This window comes from Somniosus microcephalus, chromosome 13, assembly GCF_052327205.1.
Source record: "Somniosus microcephalus isolate GS21.2 chromosome 13, FLI_Smic_1.0, whole genome shotgun sequence".
Taxonomy (NCBI): domain Eukaryota; kingdom Metazoa; phylum Chordata; class Chondrichthyes; order Squaliformes; family Somniosidae; genus Somniosus; species Somniosus microcephalus.
The window spans coordinates 161,453,139-161,473,275 of NC_140999.1; the positions used below are offsets into that span (position 1 = coordinate 161,453,139).

At 46.2% G+C, this 20,137-nt stretch overlaps 1 protein-coding gene across 8 annotated transcripts in view; it reads right to left on the bottom strand.

Annotated features, from left to right (window-relative positions):
- The window catches only part of LOC147108729 (myelin transcription factor 1-like), an 86,107-nt gene that overhangs the window by 18,873 nt on the left and 47,097 nt on the right, over window positions 1-20,137 (bottom strand). For 7 of the 8 annotated variants that reach the window (XM_086005494.1, XM_086005491.1, XM_086005489.1 and 4 more), the window contains 4 exons: window positions 17,167-17,388; window positions 12,452-12,543; window positions 11,235-11,338; window positions 9,844-9,987 (listed from right to left, as the gene is read on the bottom strand). In XM_086005494.1, coding sequence (XP_085861620.1) covers window positions 9,844-9,987; window positions 11,235-11,338; window positions 12,452-12,543; window positions 17,167-17,388 — 562 coding nt within the window. The remainder of the gene's footprint in view (window positions 1-9,843; window positions 9,988-11,234; window positions 11,339-12,451; window positions 12,544-17,166; window positions 17,389-20,137) is intronic. The other variant, XM_086005493.1, reaches the window with a different exon arrangement.

The window sequence follows — 20,137 nt, forward strand, 5'->3', positions numbered from 1 at the left end:
AACATGAAATGTAGTGACAAAGTCCTGTAGGTGGCCAGGGCGAGAACGTGTACGAACAGGCCGAGGTGTGGACTGGTGAGGAGCAGGCTGAGGCACAACATCTGCTTGAGGGTTGGCTGGCTGAGCCACATGTGCATCCCGCCACTCTGGGGGTAAGGCTTGGGGGTTAGGTCCGTATAATCCCGCATCAGGGGGTGCTGGCACCTTCCGAAGGCGGCTGGCATGCCACCGAGAGCTGTCAGTGAGGCAGAAAGTGGCTGGTCCAAGTTGGCGGCTGATTTGGAGAGGGGAGGACCAGAATGACGCCATCTTATTATTGCGGTGAGGCCTGCGGACTCTGACCCAATCGGAGACTGAGATGTTGGGCGCCTTGGCCCTCTTCGACTGGTCGAAGCGGAGTTTCATCTTCTCCTGCTGTCTAGCGACTGTGGCTTGAGCCGGTGGAGCAGGGCTCTGAGCTAGCGAGGGGCGGAGCCTGCCAAGGGGCAGCATGAGCTCACGGCCTAGCATGAGGGATGCGGATGAGACCCCTGTAGTGGAATGCTGGGAGGCTCTGTAGTGCAGCAGTGTGTGGAGGAGGGCCTTGTCAAACGCACACCCCTGGGATAGGTGTGCTCTGAGGCCATTTTTCAGAGTCTGGTTAAAACGCTCCACCCCCCCATTTGACTCAGGGTGGTAGTACGCTGTGAGAATGTGACGGATGCCCTTGCTCTCAAGGTAAGAGGAGAGTTCCGAAGAGACCATTTGGGGGCCATTGTCTGTGGTGATGGCCTTTGGATGCCCCCAGCGGGAGAAGAGGGACTCAAGGCTAGTGCGAGCAAGCACTGAGTGCGAGTCAGCAGAGAGTGCTGTGAGTTTGGGTAAGTGTGTGAGTTAGGGTAAGTGGGGTGTTAGGTGCTCTTTTCAAACTTTAACTCTGTGGGTTGTAGTTAATAAGGCCTTTCTGGTGCAGAGTGACTGTTGGTAAACCATTTAACTGGTGTAATTAGAGGGATTGATTTAAATTAAATCCAATTAATTAAAGGGGATACTAGCATCTATAATCGGGCAGAGGGTGTCCATAATTAACTATAAAAAATTTAATTAATTACATAGAATGGAGCAGGTGATGTGTTACTGTTGCGAGATGTGGGAGCCGGTGAACCCCATTGAGGCTCACGGTGATTACGTCTGTGACAAGTGTCTGCTGCTACAGGAACTCCAGCTCCGTGTTGATGAGCTGGAGTCTGAGCTTCAGACACTGTGACACATCAGGGAGGGGGAGAAGTACCTGGACTCTGTGTATCAGGAGGTGATCACACCTATGAAATTAATTAATTCAGATGTAGCCCATGGTCAGGGACAGGACGGTGTGACTACAAGTGAGGCAGGAACGGGGATCCAGGAGGTAGAGCTGGAGAAGCCGCAGCCCTTGCTCTTGTCCAGCAGGTTCGAGGTTCTTACTCCCTGTGGGGACGGGAGAAGGGACTGCAGGGAGGATGAGCAACCTGGCCACAGCACCGTGGAACGGGGGGCCATTCAAGAGGGGGGAGTAACTAGAAATGTTGTAGTGGTAGGGGATAGTATTATAGGGGGATAGATAGAGTTCTCTGCAGCCGAGAGCGAGAGTCCCGAAGGCTGTGTTGCCTACCCGGTGCCAGGGTTAAGGACATCTCCTCTGGGCTGTAAAGAAACTTGCAGTGGGAGGGGGTGGATCCAGTTGTCCTGGTCCATGTTGGTACAAACGACGTAGATAGGACTAGGAAGCCAGTTCTGTTAAAGGAGTATGAACAGCTAGGGGTCAAATTAAAAAACAGAACCTCAAGGGTAATAATCTCTGGATTATTACCTGAGCCACGAGCGAATTTAGCTAGGACAAATAAAATTAGAGAGTTAAATGCGTGGCTCAAAGACTGGTGTGGGAGAAATGGGTTTTGCTTCCTGGGACACTGGCACCAGTACTGGGGCAGGAGGGAGCTGTTCTGTTGGGACGGGCTTCACTTGGCCAGTACTGGGACTAGAGTCCTGGCGGATCATATAACTAGGGCTGTAGAGAGGGCTTTAAACTAACTAGTGGGGGGGAGGTTCCTAGAGAGCAAATAATAAAAATGACAACAGAGAAGGTCATAGACTTAGGTAGCAGTGGGGAAATTAAAAACCAGAGCATGTCAGGAAGGGGCAGAAGGTATGGAGTAAAAGGTAAAGTAATAAAAAGGGCAAAAGCAGGAACTAAGTGTCACAAAACATATTTGAAAGTTCTCTATCTGAATGCACGTAGCATTCGTAACAAAATAGACGAGTTAATGGCACAAATAACTACATATGGGTATGATCTTGTGGCCATTACAGAAACATGGCTGCAGGGTGACAATGCCTGGGAATTAAACATACCAGGTTATTTAACGATCAGGAAGGACAGGCACGAAGGAAGGGGAGGTGGGGTGGCTATGTTAATAAAGGAAGGAATCACTGTAATACAGAGAAATGATATTGTGTCAAAAGATCAGGATAATGAAACAGTTTGGGTGGAGGTAAGGAATAATAAGGGAAAAAAACACTAGTGGGAGTAGTTTATAGGCCTCCGAACAGTTGCAACTATGTTGGACGGAGTATCAATCAGGAAATAGTTGAGGCTTGTAATAAGGGAACATCTATAATTATGGGGGATTTTGACTATCATATTAATTGGACAAATCAAATTGGGCAGGGCTGCCTTGAGGATGAGTTCATTGAGTGTATTAGGGATGGGTTTCTTGAGCAGTATGTAACTGAACCGACCAGGGGGCAAGCAACCTTCGATCTGGCCCTGTGTAACGAGACAGGATTAATTAAAAATGTCCCAGTAAAGGATCCCCTTGGAATGAGTGACCATAACATGGTTGAATTCCATATTCAATTAGAGGGTGAGAAGGTTGGATCTCAAACAAGCGTGCTAAGCTTGAATAAAGGAGACTATGAAGGTATGAGAGCGGAATTGAGTAGAGTGGATTGGGAAAATAGGTTAAAGGGTAAGACGATACATGATCAGTGGTGTACATTTAAGGAGTTATTTTACAACTTCCAAAAAATATATATTCCACTGAGAAGAAAAGGGTGTAAAAGAAAAGACAGCCATCCGTGGCTAAGTAAAGAAATTAAGGATAGTATTCGACTAAAAACAAGGGCATATAAGGTAGCCAAATCTAGTGGGAGGATAGAGGATTGGGAAAACTTTAAAAGACAGCAAAAAATAACAAAAAGATTGATTAAGAAAGGGAAGATAGATTATGAAAGTAAATTAGCAAAAAATATAAAAACAGATACAGGTAGACTACCCTTTATCCGGACTTCCGAAAACCGAAACCCTCTAAAAACCGAAGGTTTTTTCGTTCGGCGTAAGTCGTGCGTACGAACGAAAAAACCTTCGGTTTTTAGAGGGTTCTGGTTTCGGAAGTTCGGATAAAGGGTAAGTCGTGCGCACGACCCCCCGCCGACCCCGCCGGCCCCGACAACCGCCGACCCCGCCAGCCCCGACAACCGCCGACCCCCCCGTAGACCCCGCCGACCCCGCCAGCCCCGACAACTGCCGACCCCCCCGCAGACCCCGCCGGCCCCGACAACCGCTGACCCCCCCAACCGCAGACCCCGCCGGCCCCGACAGCCGCCGGCCCCCCGCAGACCCCGCCGGCCCCGACAACCGCCGACCCCGCCAGCCCCGACAACCGCCGACCCCCCCGCTTCAGAAAGAGCATGAAAATAACACAGGAGCCACAATATCCTAACGTCTCAGTGGACTTACCGATTCATATTTAGAGAAAGAAAGCCAGTGTTGTGACCTTAAGGCTGATGAGCAATTGAACTCACCCAATGGACCCCCGCCGACCCCGACTGACTTACGCTGAGCGTCAGCGTAAGTCGTGCGCACGACCCCCCGCCGAGCCCCCCGCGGACCCCCGCCGACCCACCTTCCGAAATCCGAAATTCTCCTTTATCCGAAACTCGGCTGGTCCCGAGGTTTTCGGATAAAGGATAGTCTACCTGTAGTAAGAGTTTTTATAGTTATATAAAAAGAAAAAGGGTGGCTAAAGTAAATGTTGGTCCCTTAGAGGATGAGACCAGGAAATTAATGGTGGGAAATATGGAGATGGCAAAAACACTGAATGAATATTTTGTATCAGTCTTTACAGTAGAAGACACTAAGAATATCCCAACATTGGACAAACAGGGGGCTAAAGGGGGGGAGGAGCTAAACACGATCAAAATCACTAAGGAAGTGGTACTCGGTAAAATAATGGGACTCAAGGCGGATAAATCACCTGGACCTGATGGCTTACATCCTAGGGTCTTGAGGGAAGTGGCGGTAGGGATTGTGGATGCATTGGTAATAATTTTCCAAAACTCCCTGGACTCAGCAAAGGTCCCGGCAGACTGGAAAACTGCTAATGTAACACCCTTATTTAAAAAGGGCAGTAGACAGAAGGCTGGAAACTACAGACCGGTTAGCCTAACATCTGTGGTAGGTAAAATTTTGGAGTCCATTATTAAGGAGACAGTAACAGGACATTTGGATAATCATCATTTAATAGGACAAAGTCAGCATGGTTTTATGACGGGGGAGTCATGTTTGACAAATTTGCTGGAGTTCTTTGAGGAAGTAACATATAGGGTGGATAAAGGGGAACCAGTGGACGTAGTGTATTTAGACTTCCAAAAGGCATTTGACAAGGTGCCACACAAAAGATTATTGCTTAAGATAAAAAATCACGGGATTGGGGGTAATATTCTGGCATGGATAGAGGATTGGATATCTAACAGAAGGCAGAGAGTTGGGATAAATGGTTCATTCTCAGAATGGCAATCAGTAACTAGTGGTGTTCCGCAGGGGTCGGTGCTGGGTCCCCAACTCTTTACAATCTATATTAACGATTTGGAGGAGGGGACCGAGTGTAACATATCAAAGTTTGCAGATGATACTAAGATGGGAGGGAAAGTAGTGAGTGAGGAGGACATAAAAAACCTGCAAGTGGACATAGACAGGCTAAGTAAGTGGGCAGAGATTTGGCAGATGGAATACAATACTGGAAAGTGTGAGGTTATGCACTTCGGCAGGAAAAATCATAGAGCAAGCTATTATCTTAATGGCAAGAAACTGGAAAGTACTGAAGTACAAAGGGATCTGGGGGTCCTGGTGCACGAAACTCAAAAAGTTAGTATGCAGGTGCAGCAAGTGATTAAGAAGGCCAATGGAATGTTGGCTTTCATTGTTAGGGGGATAGAATATAAAAATAGGGAGGTATTGCTTCAGTTGTACAAGGTATTGGTGAGACCGCACCTGGAATACTGCATACAGTTTTGGTGTCCATACTTAAGAAAAGACATACTTGCTCTCGAGTCAGTACAAAGAAGGTTCACTCGGTTAATCCCGGGGATGAGGGGATGGACATATGAGGAGAGGTTGAGTAGATTGGGACTCTACTCATTGGAGTTCAGAAGAATGAGAGGCGATCTTATTGAAACATATAAGATTGTGAAGGGGTTGGATCGGGTGGATGCGGGGAGGATGTTCCCGATGATGGGTGAAACTAGAACTAGGGGGCATAGTCTTAGAATAAGGGGCTGCTCTTTCAAAACTGAGATGAGGAGGAACTACTTCACTCAGAGGGTGGTAGGTCCATGGAATATGCTGTCCCAAAAAGCCGTAGAAGCTACATCATTACATAAATTTAAAACAGAAATAGACAGTTTCCTAGAAGTAAAGGGAATTAAGGGTTACGGGGAGCGGGCAGGAATTTGGACATGAGTCTAGGTTCGGATCGGACATGGCCCTGTGGGTAGCGGAGCGGGCCCAGGGGCTGTGTAGCCTGATCCTGCTCCTATTTCGTGTGTCTAATTCTGTTAGATTCAGGAGATGGTTCTGTGATAGTAGATTGGCGGTTAGGATCAGATCAGCCATGATCTTATTAAATGGCGGAGCAGGCTCGAGGGGCCGATTGGCCTACTCCTGCTCCTATTTCTTATGTACTTATATCAATGATGACCCGAGAGGTGACGGAGCCCATGGCAGTGACCTCTGGCCATTTTGAGTGCAGGTCATAGGTCACCACTAGGAACCGTTGATGGTGGGGGACACCATGGATCTCCCCGCAGACGTCCAGCTGCAGGTGCTCCCAGGGCTGAGAGGGCCAGGCAAGGGGTTGCAGGGGTGGGGGAGCTTGGTGGCCAGTCTTGCCACTTACAAGGCAGGTTGCACAGTCCTTGACCAGGGCCTCGATTTCCCTATCGATACCCGGCCACCACACTAGGTCTCGGCATCGTTGTTTGAGCTTCACTATGCCCAAGTTGCCCTCATGCGCCATGGATAAAACACGCGCACGAAGGGCACTTGGGACCACAGTGCAGAGCCCACGTGCCACACAGGAGTCATTCCAGCAGGAGAGCTCCTCTTTAACTCTGGAGTAGGCAGGCAGTTCCTCAGGCACCTTGCGAGGCCAGCCATCTCTGATGAAGGTGCACAGCTGGGAGAGGGCCGGATCCCGTTCAGAGGCCTCTTTGAGCTCCTGGAGAGAGACTGTGGTTTGGAGAGGCGTGTGCAGCATCTGGACGATATCCTGTTCCACTTGTTCAGACCCGACAAGTGGGGCTGGGGCAGAGACAGTGCGGGAGAGCAGATCTGCAACAACATTATCACGTCCTGGTGTGAACTGGAGACTGAAATTGTATTGGCGGAGGCGGTCAGACCAGCGGTGTAGACGCAGTGGTCTGTGGCCCGTGCCGGATGTCGACAGCAGGGCAGTGAGAGCCTGGTGATCGGTTCGCAGGGTGAAGGCACGGCCATACGTGTACAGGTGCCACCGCTCACATGCCCAGACGCACACCAGCGCCTCACGCTCGCCTACTGAGTACTTCTGTTCGGTGGGGCTAAGGGCTCGGGAGGCAAAGGCGATTGGTTTCTCCACTCCATTCTGTATCTGCGATAACACCACCCCCACAGCTGCAGCGGACGCGTCGCAGGTGACGAGGGTGGGGCTGGCGACGTCAAAGTGAGCCAACACCGGAGGCGACGTGAGCTGCGATTTGAGGAGGCGAACAGCTTCCGTACAGGCTTGTGACCACACCCAGGGCTCATCCTTTCGCAGGAGCTGGCGCAGTGGGGCTGTGGTGGCTGAGTACTGGGGCAAAAACTTCAGGTAGTACCCAGTCATGCCAAGAAAGGAGGCAACCTGTGCTGCAGAGCTGGGTTCTGGGATGCTGTGAATGGCATCCACGTTTGACTGGAGTGGGGATATACCGTCAGCTGACAACCAAAACCCCACAAATTCGATCTCTGAAACAGCAAAGACACACTTTTCGCCATTCAGTGTGAGCTTGTGTTTTGCTAGAGCTGTGAAAACTCTGTGAAGGCGTTCGTCGTGAGTGGAGGTCGAGGGCCCATGCACGACGATGTCATCCAGGTAGATGGCCACCCCAGGAATGCCCACGAGCACAGAGGCCATCACCTTTTGGAAGCAGCTGGGTGCAGAGCTAAGTCCAAATGGCATCCTGGTGTACCGAAAGACGCCAGCATGTGTCACAAAAGCAGTGTGGCCCCTGCTGCTGGGGTGGAGGGGAACCTGTAGATAGCCCTGTCGAAGGTCCAGTTTCGAGAACAGGATGGAACCATAGAACTGCGCTGTGAGTTCCTCTGACGTGGGCAGTGGATACTTGTCAGGGATTACGGCCTTATTCACTGCTCGAAGATCGACACAGACGCGTAGACCACCTGACTTTTTTGCTGCGACCACCAGGTTGGAGACCCATGGGGAGGCATCAACTGGTTCGATGATGCCGGCTTCCAGTAGCTGCTTTAGTTCAGCTGTGACCCCGTCACGGAGAGCAAGCGGGATGCGGCGCAGTGGCTGAATGACAGGGGTAACGGTGGAGTCAACCATGGGCTGGTGGGTGAAGGCAGTCAGGCAGCCCAGACCCTCGAAGAGTGCTGGCCATGTTTGGCGCCACGGTGAGGCGACGTGCAGAATCGCAGACCCGCCAGTGTTCAAGAGAGAAAAACCCAGGTCAGTGAAGAGATCCAGTCCCATCAGGTTAGCTCCTTGGCGTGCCACATGAAAACAAAAATCTGGCAAAACTTTTGTTCCATAGCGTACTGTGAGGTTGACTGAGCCCACTAGTCCAATTTTCGAATTACCATACCCGCAAAGGGTAGTGGAGGGCGCAGAGAGTGGCAGGGAGCTGAAAAAGCGTTTGAATGTGTCCACATTCAGCAGTGAGACACTGGCACCGGTATCCAACAACAGCGGGATGCACACATCATTCAGGTTAATTGTGCATGATTTGAAAGCCACTACTGGCCCAGAGCTCACGTTGTGGATTATAGTGCTTGACGACTGAGAGTGTTCATTTATAGCAACCGGGGCAGAGCGGCAGACATTGGCAAAGTGATTTTGTTTTCCACAATTTCGACAGGCTTGGCCGCGCGCGGGGCAATTCTGCGCTCTGGTAGCATGTGAATGAAATCCGCAGTTTCCACACTGTTGCCGCGGTAGCGCGCGTTGCTGCCGTCGCGCGAGCATTACCGTGTCAGAGCTGTCGGGACCGAGGGCGCTGTCACTGGGTGTATGTGCTAGTTTCGCTGCACATTCGGCTGCAGACTCCACTTGAAAGGCAATGTTGACTGCCTGTGACAACGACAGATCGTCGGACTCGAGTAACAGTCTTTCACGCACTCTCACGTTGTTTGTGTGCTCTATTAGTTGATCGCGCACCATCTCATCTTGTAATGCACCGAACTTGCGCGAGCTAGCTAACCCCCTCAAATTAGCCACGTATTGATGCACTGACTCGCCGAGGAGTTGGTGACGCTGTCTAAAAATGAATCGCCGCAGGAGGGCACTTTGTGGGGCAGAGAAGAGTGTGCTTAACAGAGCCACAGCCTCATCATATGTTTGGATTGAGTCTGCTGTGCATAATGTCCCAAGAACACGCTGGCCCTCCGCTCCCAAGCAATGGGATAACAGTGCCTTTTTCCGAGCCGTACTCACAGTTTCTAGTCCAAGAGCAATTAGATAGGTTTCAAAGGACTGTAACTAGCGAACCCATGGGATCGGGGGCTCACCTGGTAGTGCAAGGAAGGGAGGAGGTGCTGGAAGAGAGATTTCAGCCATCCTTGTCGCCAAATATTGCGTTTGCAAAGATAATCCAGAGACCGTAAGTGAGTTCAGTTCATGCTGCTTTTAATATCGCTGCCACACACACACACTTCCAGGCACAAGCAATCGAATACCTATACACAATACAATGATCACAGCACTATCAAACTGCATGTGCTCAGGCCAAGGCAATCGAGTACCTATCACCAGATGTCAGACATAACAACAAGCAAATTGCAAAATGAGTAAAAGGAGAAATAGAACTAAGGAGCTATTGCTGTGAAGATATATGCGCCTGCAATAGTTGTGAGATCAGCCTAGCAGACAGCTATTTTATCTTGTCTGCAATCTTGACTCATGGCTAAACCCATAAGATGAGCAAAAGGATTGAAGATTATGCTGAGCACCAAAGTATCTTAGTTGCATTATTAAATCATAAATATAATAAATCAGATTCAAATGCTAATGCTGATCCATTGACGCAGTGCATCACTACAAAAACATTCTTTTGCAAAATTGTGGCAAAGGATTTGGTAATATAATCAAAACCAAAATTTGAGTCTTAATATTGAAAGCTTCAGGAAGACAATAGTGTAAATTTCACAAATTTTATATCCTATGAATAATCTTATGGACAGAAAATCTGTATGCTAGAATTCCTGATCTGTGCTCACGGCAGCACACAATTACCCTCAATATCATCAGATATTTAAATAATATAATGCAGAATAAGATGGCTTACCATTTGAGGCAGTTTTATGTCAGCAAGGCTACGAATGAGGGCCTGACTCAACCCAGCCAGCTCTTTGAATAAGGCTTCATTTTGCTCTTCAATCACTTTGTTTTCATCCTCGATGGTTTTCAAATTTTTTTCCATGCTGGAAATCTGAAAAGCATTAGCGCTGACTTTTAGTACATTGGTTCAGCGAACACAAGACTCCTTTTACTCGGTTTCTAATCTGGTTAAATAATACACCTACAACTGTTTCAGTTCCTGCTGGTATTATTTCAGACCAATGAAAATTAAACATGTTAAAGAACATGTGGAAATAACAAATACTGCTCTTACTATCAACTATGATCTGGCTGTTGAAGTGCACATCGTAAATAACTTGCCTCACAAAGGTAAGAACAGAGGAACGCCAATGGCATGACAGATCCTGAAAGCTCTACACCATGGGAACGTGTTATTGCACACAGTTAAACCCAAAGAAATTATTTACAACCATCTTTTACTACATAAAGAGACTAATGGATAAAGGCAAATGGGATACTGCAGCATTAGCAGTGTGTTACTGTGTGGGCTTACTTAGGAGACCAACGACTGGGGCAAGTGGGTAATTAGTGAGCTTTTCACCTCTGGGACTTTGGTGCAAATCCAGCCCAGACTATTAAGATAAAAGTCTCCTCTATCTGGTGCCTGTAATGGTCATGAGTTTAGGCAGTCTCAATCCAGTTTCTAGGGTATAGGGTTATAACAAAAAATTGGCAATGTCACTCAGACAGGCCCAAGGATGGTTGGTATGGGAAATAGAAAAAATGTCACACTGCTGCAGTAGAGGGTGCTCTACTGAGGTTGAGGCAGAGTACAGAGAACTTTACTCTGCAGCGGGCTACATATATATATATTGCACAGGAGCGGGAAAGATCACATGGGAACATCGTCAAGATCTCAAGTCAAAAATTTTTCAACGAATGATGTTCCTTACAATTCTTCTCTGGCAAAAACAGTGCTGGTGCCAGTCCACTCCAACAATGTGTGAAGGATGCCAAAAGTTAATGGCATATTTCTCAACAGTTTTATGTTTTATAACCTGATCTATTTCACATGCTAAAAGATTAGAGAATTGGCATTCTGATGAAAGCTCATCGACCTGAAACGTTAACTGTTTCTCTCCACAGATGCTGCCCGACCTGCTGAGCATTTCCAGCATTTTTTTTATTTCAGATTTTCAGCATCTGCAGTATTTTGCTTTTCTATAAATAAGTTATCTATCCAGTTCTACTGAAAATAGTATCTTTTGATGTTAGTAATTTATTTCTACGTTTCTGTTGTAACAACATATGGACAAAAAAAACCAATTTGTATTAAAATAAGACTCTCATTAAATAAATGCTCTCCTTTAACTGTACCTGTGACTGCAACTTCACCATATTGGATTCCATCTCTGTGTTGGATTCATTCAGTTCACTGATCTCTTTGTCAAGTTGTTTAATTTCTTCATCATTCTCTATTGCTGTGAGAAAAAAAGTGAATTTGAGACAGTACAGTTACTGTTTCAATACAGAGCCTAGAAAATGCTGTTTGTATGACATTCCACGGCCTACTCTTTCAGTGGAGGCATTAATCCATTTAATTTAAAAGCAACACATATGAATGGGTTAAGTGCTGGCCTGGTATTATTGCCAACAGTCATTTCTAGCCTGTAGATAGCAAATGCAGTCATTAAAAGAGAAGGAAAGTGTTGGGAAAGAGCTTATTTTTCAAAATACCCCCCTTTTATATCTCACCAGATATTTAAAAACCATTTACTTTAGTGCCACCATGGAGACCACTGAGTAGCGTCTCCCACCCTCCCCAGCCTCTCAGGTGATGTCAATTATAAGAAATGTCGCAAAGTGGCTCCATTTCTGGCAAGTTGGCCAAGGGGCTGCTCTGGAGCTGGCTGACCCTGAAAAGTCATCTTAAATTTTGGGAATACAAATTTACTGGCCTGGAGCTGGATTGACCAGTTTCGGAACGGCTCTCAGGCTGATCTGGTCTAACCTACTGATGTATGCAATGGAGCTACTTTGTGATGATTCCTTATAATGGCTACCACTGCCAGGGTTGAGCACAAAAGGAGACCTTGTTTAAGGGTTTTCAGACTGGCCATAAAATTGGTTATTTAAAAAATACCCGCTGAGAGTATAATTTTCCTATGAAAGCGGGGAGTACTCCCCAGCATTTTCCTTCCCATTAAGGCAATCAAAAACACCACTCCATTGCTTGCTTTGTCCCACAATGCAGTTCATATGCTTACTTTGTACATCAATGGTTTAGGGTTCAAGTGAACATAATTCATCGTATTCTGATAGATAAATTTTATTCGTTACATACATCCTTGAATTGTAGACAAAATAAAAGTTCAGTTATAAGACAAGGCCACTCATTTACAGTAACCTATAAATCAAATTCTGTTTTTATTATATGTGATTATCATCAATATTTGGGGAGGGGGCGAATCAAGTTCTGTGATTCCATCCATTTTCTATGAAAACCATAAATCAGTGGCCTTGCAAACAGTACTTACACAGTTTAACATCACAATGGAAGATTGCATTGATTTTTAATTTCCCTTCATTCTTACCATCACTAGCTCTAAATTTGGTAGTTAGTAGATCCTCCCCTGAGAATTTTGCTTTCTTCATGGCCAAAGTAGCCCTTGGACAGCCAGAAAGACTTAAAAAAAGGAGATAAAAAAGTTATAAGCAGGAACGAGTCAAGAAATTAAGGTTGAAAGTATGTTAAGAATTTTGTCTCTACATTTATGGATACACATTTATCAAAAACTGGAATTAAAGTATAATAGTGGAAGCATAACAACAACAACTTGTATTTATATAGCACCTTTAACGCAGTAAAATGTCCCAAGGCGCTTCACAGGACTGTTATAAGACAAAAGAATTTGACACTGAGCCACATAAGGGGAAATTAGCCTGGCAGATGACCAAAAGCTTGGTCAAAGAGTTAGGTTTTAAGGAGCGTCTTAAAGGAGGAAAGAGAGGTAGAGTTGTGGAGCGGTTTAAGGAGGGAATTCCAGAGCTTAGGGCCTAGGTAACAGAAGGCACGGCCACCAATGGTTGAGCGATTATAATCAGGGATGCTCAAGAGGGCAGAATTAGAGGAGCGCAGATATCTCGGTGGGTTGTGGGGCTGGAGAATGTTACAGAGATAGGGAGGGGCGAGGCCATAGAGGGGTTTGAAAACAATTATGAGAATTTTGAAATCGAGGCATTGCTTAACCAGGAGCCAGTGTAGGTTAGCGAGCACAGGGGAGATGGGTGAATGGGACTTGGTGCAAGTTAGGACATGGGCAGCCGAGTTTTGGATGACCTCAAGTTTACGTATGGTAGAATGTGGGAGGCCAACCAGGAGTGCATTGGAATAGTCAAGTCTAGAGGTAACAAATGCATGGATGAGGGTTTCAGCAGCGGATGAGCTGAGGCAAGGGCGGAGATGGATGATGTTACGGAGATGGAAATAGGCAGTCTTAGTTATGCAGCAGATATGTGGTCGGAAGCTCATTTCAGAATCAAATATGGCACCAAAGTTGCAAACAGTGTGATTCAGCCTCAGACAGATGTTAGGGAGAGGGATGGAGTCAATGGCTAGGGAACTGAGTTTGTGGTGGGGACCGAAAACAATGACTTCGGTCTTCCCAATAGTTAATTGGAGAAAAATTCGGCTCATGTCGGACAAGCAGTCTGAAAATTTAGAGACTGTGGAGAGGTCGAGATAAGTGGTGGTGTCGTCAGTGTACATTTGGAAACTGATGCTGTGTTTTTGGATTATGTCGCTAAGGGGCAGCATGTAGATGAGAAATAGGAAGGGGACAAGGATAGATCCTTGGGGGACACCAGAGGTAAAAATGCAGGAGTGGGAAGAGAAGCCATTGCAGGTGATTCTGTGGTTACGATTGTAAAGATAAGAATGGAACCAGGCGAGTGCAGACCCACCCAGCTGGACGACGGTGGAGAGGCGTTGGAGGAGCATGAAGTGGTCAACTGTATCAAAGGCTGCAGACAAGTCAAGAAGGACAAGGAGGGATAATTTACCTTTGTCACAGTCACAAAGGATGTCATTTGTGACTTTGATGAGAGCTGTTTCGGTACTATGGCAGAGGTGGAAACCTGATTAGAGGGATGCAAACATGGAGTTGTGGGAGAGATGGGTACGGATTTGGGAGTCGAAGACACGTTCAAGGACTTTGGAGAGGAAAGGAAGGTTGGAGAGGGGGAGGTAGTTTGCAAGGACAGATGGGTTAAAGGATGGTTTTTTGAGAGGGGTGATGACGACAGATTTGAGGGAGAGGGGGCAGTACCTGAGCAGACAGAACCGTTAACAATGTCAGCTAACATGGGAACCAGAAAATGAAGTTGGATGGTCAGCAGTTTGGTGGGAATAGGGTCGAGGGAGCAAGACGTGGGTCTCATGGGCGAGATGAGCGCAGAGAGGTAATGAGGGGAGATCAGAGAGAAACTGGAGAAAGATGCAAGTTCAGGGCTAGGGCAGGGGAAACCTTAGAGGAAGTTTAGCCCGGTGGGCTAGGGGAAGGAAGGGAAGTGGCAGAGGTAGCTGAACGAATGGTCTCAATCTTAGAGACAAAGAAGTCCATGAGCTCCTCACACTTGTTGTCGGAGGTGAGGGTGGAGGAGACAGGGGAGAGGGGTTTAAGAAGACTGGTAGCATTCCAGAATAGAAGCCGGGGTTTATCTTTGCATTCCAGAATGATTCTGGAACAGTGAGCAGTTTTGGCAGATGAGAGCAGGACCCGATAATGCTTTATGTGGTCCAGCCAGATCTGGCGGTGAATGGCTAAACCAGTTGTCTGCCATATCCGTTCAAGTCTGCGTCCCTTGGACTTAAGGGAGTGAAGATTAGGGCCGTACCAGGGGGAACGGCCAAGGTGAGAGAGAGTAATTGTTTTAATAGGGACGAAGGCATCAAAAGTGGTGGTGAGGGTGTGGTTGAGCAGATCGGTAGCTGCAGAAATTTTGGGGTCAATGGAGGTCCAAAGGCTGGACAGTTGGGATTTTGTAAGTGCAGTTATAAGAGAGTTGGGAGAGAGTTTTTTCCAGGGGCGGACACAGAAGGAGGTAGGGTTGGGGGGTGAGGAGGATGTGGGTGGAGAACGATAGGAGGAAGTAGTCAGAGATGGCCATATCTGCGATTGACACAATGGGAGTCGCGAAGCCACGAGAGATGGCAAAGTCGAGGGGGTGGTCGTGAATATGGGTTGGGGAGTTTACATGGAGGGAGACATCAAGGAAGGATAGGAGGCTAGTGAACTCAGAGGAGAGACAGCATGATGAATTGAGATAGAGGTTGAAATCACCAAGAATGCGAAGTCGCTCAGTGCAGAGGCTGAGGGAGGAAAGCAGTGAAGATATCTCGGTAATAACATTTTTATGGTACTTGGGTGGGCGGTAGAGAATGAGAATTTTGAGAGGTGAGAGGGGTGGAATAAGGTGAGATGCTCAAAGGAGGAGAAAGTGCCGGAGGAGTGGGTGGCAGACCAAGGTGTGATTTGGTGATGAGAGCCACACCGCCACCACAGCAGTCTGGACGGGGCAAGTGGTGGAAGGTATAGCCAGGCGGGGAGGCTTCATTTAAGGGTAAGGTGTCATCACCCCTCAGCCAAGTTTCCGTGAGGGCTATGATGTTGATGCAATCATCCACGATAAGCTCATGGATGGCAAGGGCCTTGTTCGCAAGTGAACGGGCATTCTGGAGAGAGATGCGGAGAGGGTTGGTGATGGCTGCTCCACTGCCAGGGTCCACAGAGTCAGCACTGAGAGGGGTGAGTTGGGTGGGGAGGAGATTGGCAAGATTAGCCCCAGCTGGGTGGGAAGGTCGGCGAGAGAGGATGGGACAGTTGGGGTTGCTGCTCATGACGAGTGCATAATAAACAGACACTACGACTTCAGCGCCTGTTAAAACTTTTAACCGCTTGAGCATGGTGAAATGAGAAAACAGTAGACATTCTGGTCAGCAAAGTTTACGTATGAATGCTTAATGTTTTTGTGCTACATCCTGTGAGCACTAACTTTAAGCAGGCTAAACAGGTTAATGTGCTGCCAATGATTTATCTGATCTGGTACTCAGATTGATTCTGGTTTTTGAATGCTCAGAGCTTTGTGTGATCCGGTTGTTCCAAATACCTTTGCGGCTGTTTTTTTTTAGCCAATCCGGGACCGATTCAAAGCTATACAGGTCTCAGGTACATTAAAAAAAGGAGGGTAGAGGAGGCTGCTGCAAAATGGACAGCATTATTTAAATGTAAAACAATAGAAGCAAAAGCAAACAAGACAGAATAAGGAAGAAAACAAATGCAGATAGAGCAGAAGCAAAGATTTGAAAGCATTTGAGCCTAGAAATTGCTGTTGGCGTGATTAGCGGTCGAACATTTAATGCATTCCTATGATATTTTTCTGTCTGCAATTTTAATGCAGGTGGTAACCCACTTATTTTAACTCGGTTAATATCTCCACTAAAATAGTGGATCGAGGAATGTCACATGAGTGCACTAAGTTTTCATCAATATCGCCAACAGTAATTCCCAGGCTTTTGTTTTTACTGTATTTCAAATTATTAACAGTTGTATATTTTAATAGTTTAGGATTAATGTTGTGGTAATAAAGTTACTCTTGGCATTGAGTAGCTTTATAACTTTTGTTTCAACGCAACATTTGTGTTTGTGAGCTCATTTCTTTTTAAAGATTGACCAGGGCAGGGAGCACAGTATATTCTAGAGCTACTGGCAATGTAATGGCCATAGCTTAATCTGATTATAAAGCTGCAGTATTTCATAAATGCTTTGTTTTCATTCTAAAGTTCAATACTCCACTCCTCCTCACTCATTTCTGTTTCTCAGACTCCTCTACCATGTGGTTTGTTTACTGACGGCACACCCCTCCAAATTGTACTGATAGTTTTCACCCATCAGAACTTAAATATTGTGGCATTAGGAGGGGGGAGACATTAGTATTTTTCTAAACTGGGCATTCCATGCGGATGTTTGATATCAACTGAAAAAAAATGAAAAATAAATCTGGGCCCTAATGGTCAGCAAATTTGTCTGAAATTCCTCTCACTGCTATTTCAATGGAGACTATTTAATGCCTTCACTAATTAATGGAGAGAAAATTTTCAGTTGAGTCTGTTAAGCATTCATAATTTCAGGACTTAGGAATTTTAGACCAGGAGTGTATTTTAACAATAATAGAACCAGAAGATGTAAATGGGGCTATTGCAGCTTTAAATATTGTTTGGTTTACTTAATTACAGGATAATGATATATACCTTCGATGTGTAAGAAAACTGCCATTAGCGTGCCCTGAGCCATCACACCCTGGGGTTGGACAAGCTGGCCCATCTCCTTTCACAGGTTTCCAAGTAAATGGTGACCCATTGTGGAATCCTTCCTTTTGTCTGCGTGCAGCCAAAGGACAGCCAGATGCACTGCGATGCGATGCATACTTGCCACTTACATGCCCGAGCCCATCACATCCAGGAACAGGACATCTAAAGAAAAACAAAGACTTGATACTGGCTATTTGTGCGAATGACTCTATCAAAACTAAAGGCAGAAATGTCACAAAAATTCAAGGAAAACTTGTTCAAAACACAATCAAAAGTACTATGAAAGTCCAAATGTGAAAGTAAAGAGGCCCATTTTTAGAGGATCTACCCTGCATCGCTCACAGTTAGTCTAGGGTCCGGAGTATGGCTGTGATGTTTAGCTGCAAACCAGGCATGTCTCTTAAGGCCACTGCTCAAGTACATCCTGTGGGATTATTGTAGCTGCTTGTAACTGACATTAAATAAAGGTTAGTAAATTGCATGTAAATTTCAAGCCCCGGTCAATAACTGGCTTTGCATCCAAAAAGTGTGACACTTTGAAACGTGATGTTTGGTACGTGATGGATGAGCACATGATGCAAGCCTTTAATATCTATGTAATATCCATCTATACTTTTTAACTGGAATATATTTGCAATTTATTTCAAGCTGTTTTTAAATGCGGGTTCTGCATTTAGTTCTTTGTTTTTAAATGGCAGAGTTAGTGTCTCTTGCAAATGGAAATTTCCCATCATGTTACTTTAAAAAAAAGGGATAGATTTCACTTTCACCACTTGGGTGATAATCTAACGGGGCAGATCATATGACCTTTATAGAACCCACACGATTTTTATTCTATTGCTTTAAGGGGTGATAACCTTGCTGTATTTTAATGCATAGTTTAAATGGGTGAGTTTAGTGCTATGCAGAAAATCAAGGAAATCATGGTCTGTCTCATTATGCTCTAATTTGAATAAAATTTGGCTGCTAATGAAGCTCTCACAATTCTGACAAGTACCGCAATGACTGATTTTCCAGCTCTTATAGATACTTATTGAGGAATACTGGAAAACGAATTTGCTACTTTTATTGAATTTATTTTTATTCTACAACTTTAACACATACATAAACTGATAATAGTCTTCATCATTAGATTTTTAAAAATTCATTCACAGGATGTGGGCGTTGCTGGCAATGCCAACATTTATTGCCTATCCCTAATTACCCTTTGATACAACTGAATGGCTTGCTTGGATCTGGAGTCACATATAGGCCAGACCAGGTAAGGATGGTAGATTTCCTTCCCTAAAGGACATTAGAACAACAATATGGTAGTTTCATGGCTCACCGTTGCTCATACTAGCTTTTTATTGCAAATTTTATTTAATTAACTGATTTTAAATTCCCCAGCTACAATGGTGGGATTTGAACTTCGAGATCCTCTGGATTACTAACCCAGTAACATAACCACTATGTTATCGTTCCCAGCAGTAGTATGTAGGCAATATGTTATGTTACGGTGAACTCAATTAAATTAATGTTGGCTGTACAAGCAAGTAATATGTATAACTTTGCTTTATACAAGCAACCTTTCTCCAAGAAGAGTAATGATATAATAAGATCTCAGCCTGTAAGTATATATGTGCATGGGACTTTTCTCACAGTCTGGAGCATGGTTGTGATGATTAGTGCTAAGGTGGAACTGTGTTTAATTTGACCTGTCTCTGAAAGGCCACTGCTCATTGTAATCCCGATGGGGAGATGGGCTAAACAGGCAGAGTTGAGCGATTGCAGCCGCTTGCCAATTTACGATTCCAGATCAGAAGAACCCAGCCTGCAATGACTGCCTGGGGTAGATTTTGACTTTTGGGTGCCCGACTGGTGGAGTATGCTGGGCAGCCGACCATTCCAGCGGCAAAATAACCCCAGTGATTTTGAGGTTCTGGCCTCATTTACATTCGGCAGGCGTCCCGATGTAACTCGCTGGGATCAGTGCTGGGAAATGGGCGGGAGCTGCCGCCAGGAAGTTGCAGGTTGGGAGTCGCGATCGCAGAGGGTGGGTGGCGGGGGGGGGGGGGGGGTTCCCAAGGCAGCAGCGGCCACTATTATTTTGTGGGCTCCTGCTCCTCTGGGGCCCACAAAAATAATTCAAGACTTACCTTTGCTGGGCCTCTTCTCTTCCATCACCCATAGAACTGATCGGAGTCTGCATGGCGCTGGCTTCGACCAGTTCCTACATGAAATGCCAATCGGGGTCCTATTTACAAATCAGGCGGGTGCTTTGGGCATCTGGCGGTAGTGCTCTTTTAAAATGGCACCGGCCGCATCGCCGGTAATAATGGTGCGGTAAGGCTACCTACACCATTTTGATGCTGTTACCATCCCATTAATGCCAGGTGAGGCCACTCAAATTCGACACCCCTTTCTTTTTTTAAAGAAAGTTTTGCATCTGTAATAAAGTGTGATACTTTGAAATCTGGGAGTAGAGTTTCCACGTTGGGTGCAACCGTCGATTAAGGTGCAAATTACGCACAAAATTGCGCCGGTTTTGAAGTGTTTGGACTGGATTTTCATTGGGCCATGGAGTCGGGATTGGAGGCGTGTGGGGGTTTAAAATCCTGAAATTGGAGGTCCCAACCCCACCCCGTCTCCGTGCTAGTTTCAAAGGAGACGGGTACCCGTCCCGCACTGGGACCTGCCTCCCCGAGGCGGGAAGGGGATTAGTGCCAATTAGGTGTCTGTTAACAGGTAGTTAACAGGCAGTTTTTAGCCTAATCCCTATTTGCATTGTTGAAATGTGGGATTCCCGACGGCTCCAAACCATGCCAAGTTAGCGAGGCGGGCCGTCGGGATGAAGGGCTTGGAGGGTTCGAGATGTCCGGTGTTCAGGTGAGTGATGGGTGCATGAGTGCAGAGGTAAGTGTGTTTGGTC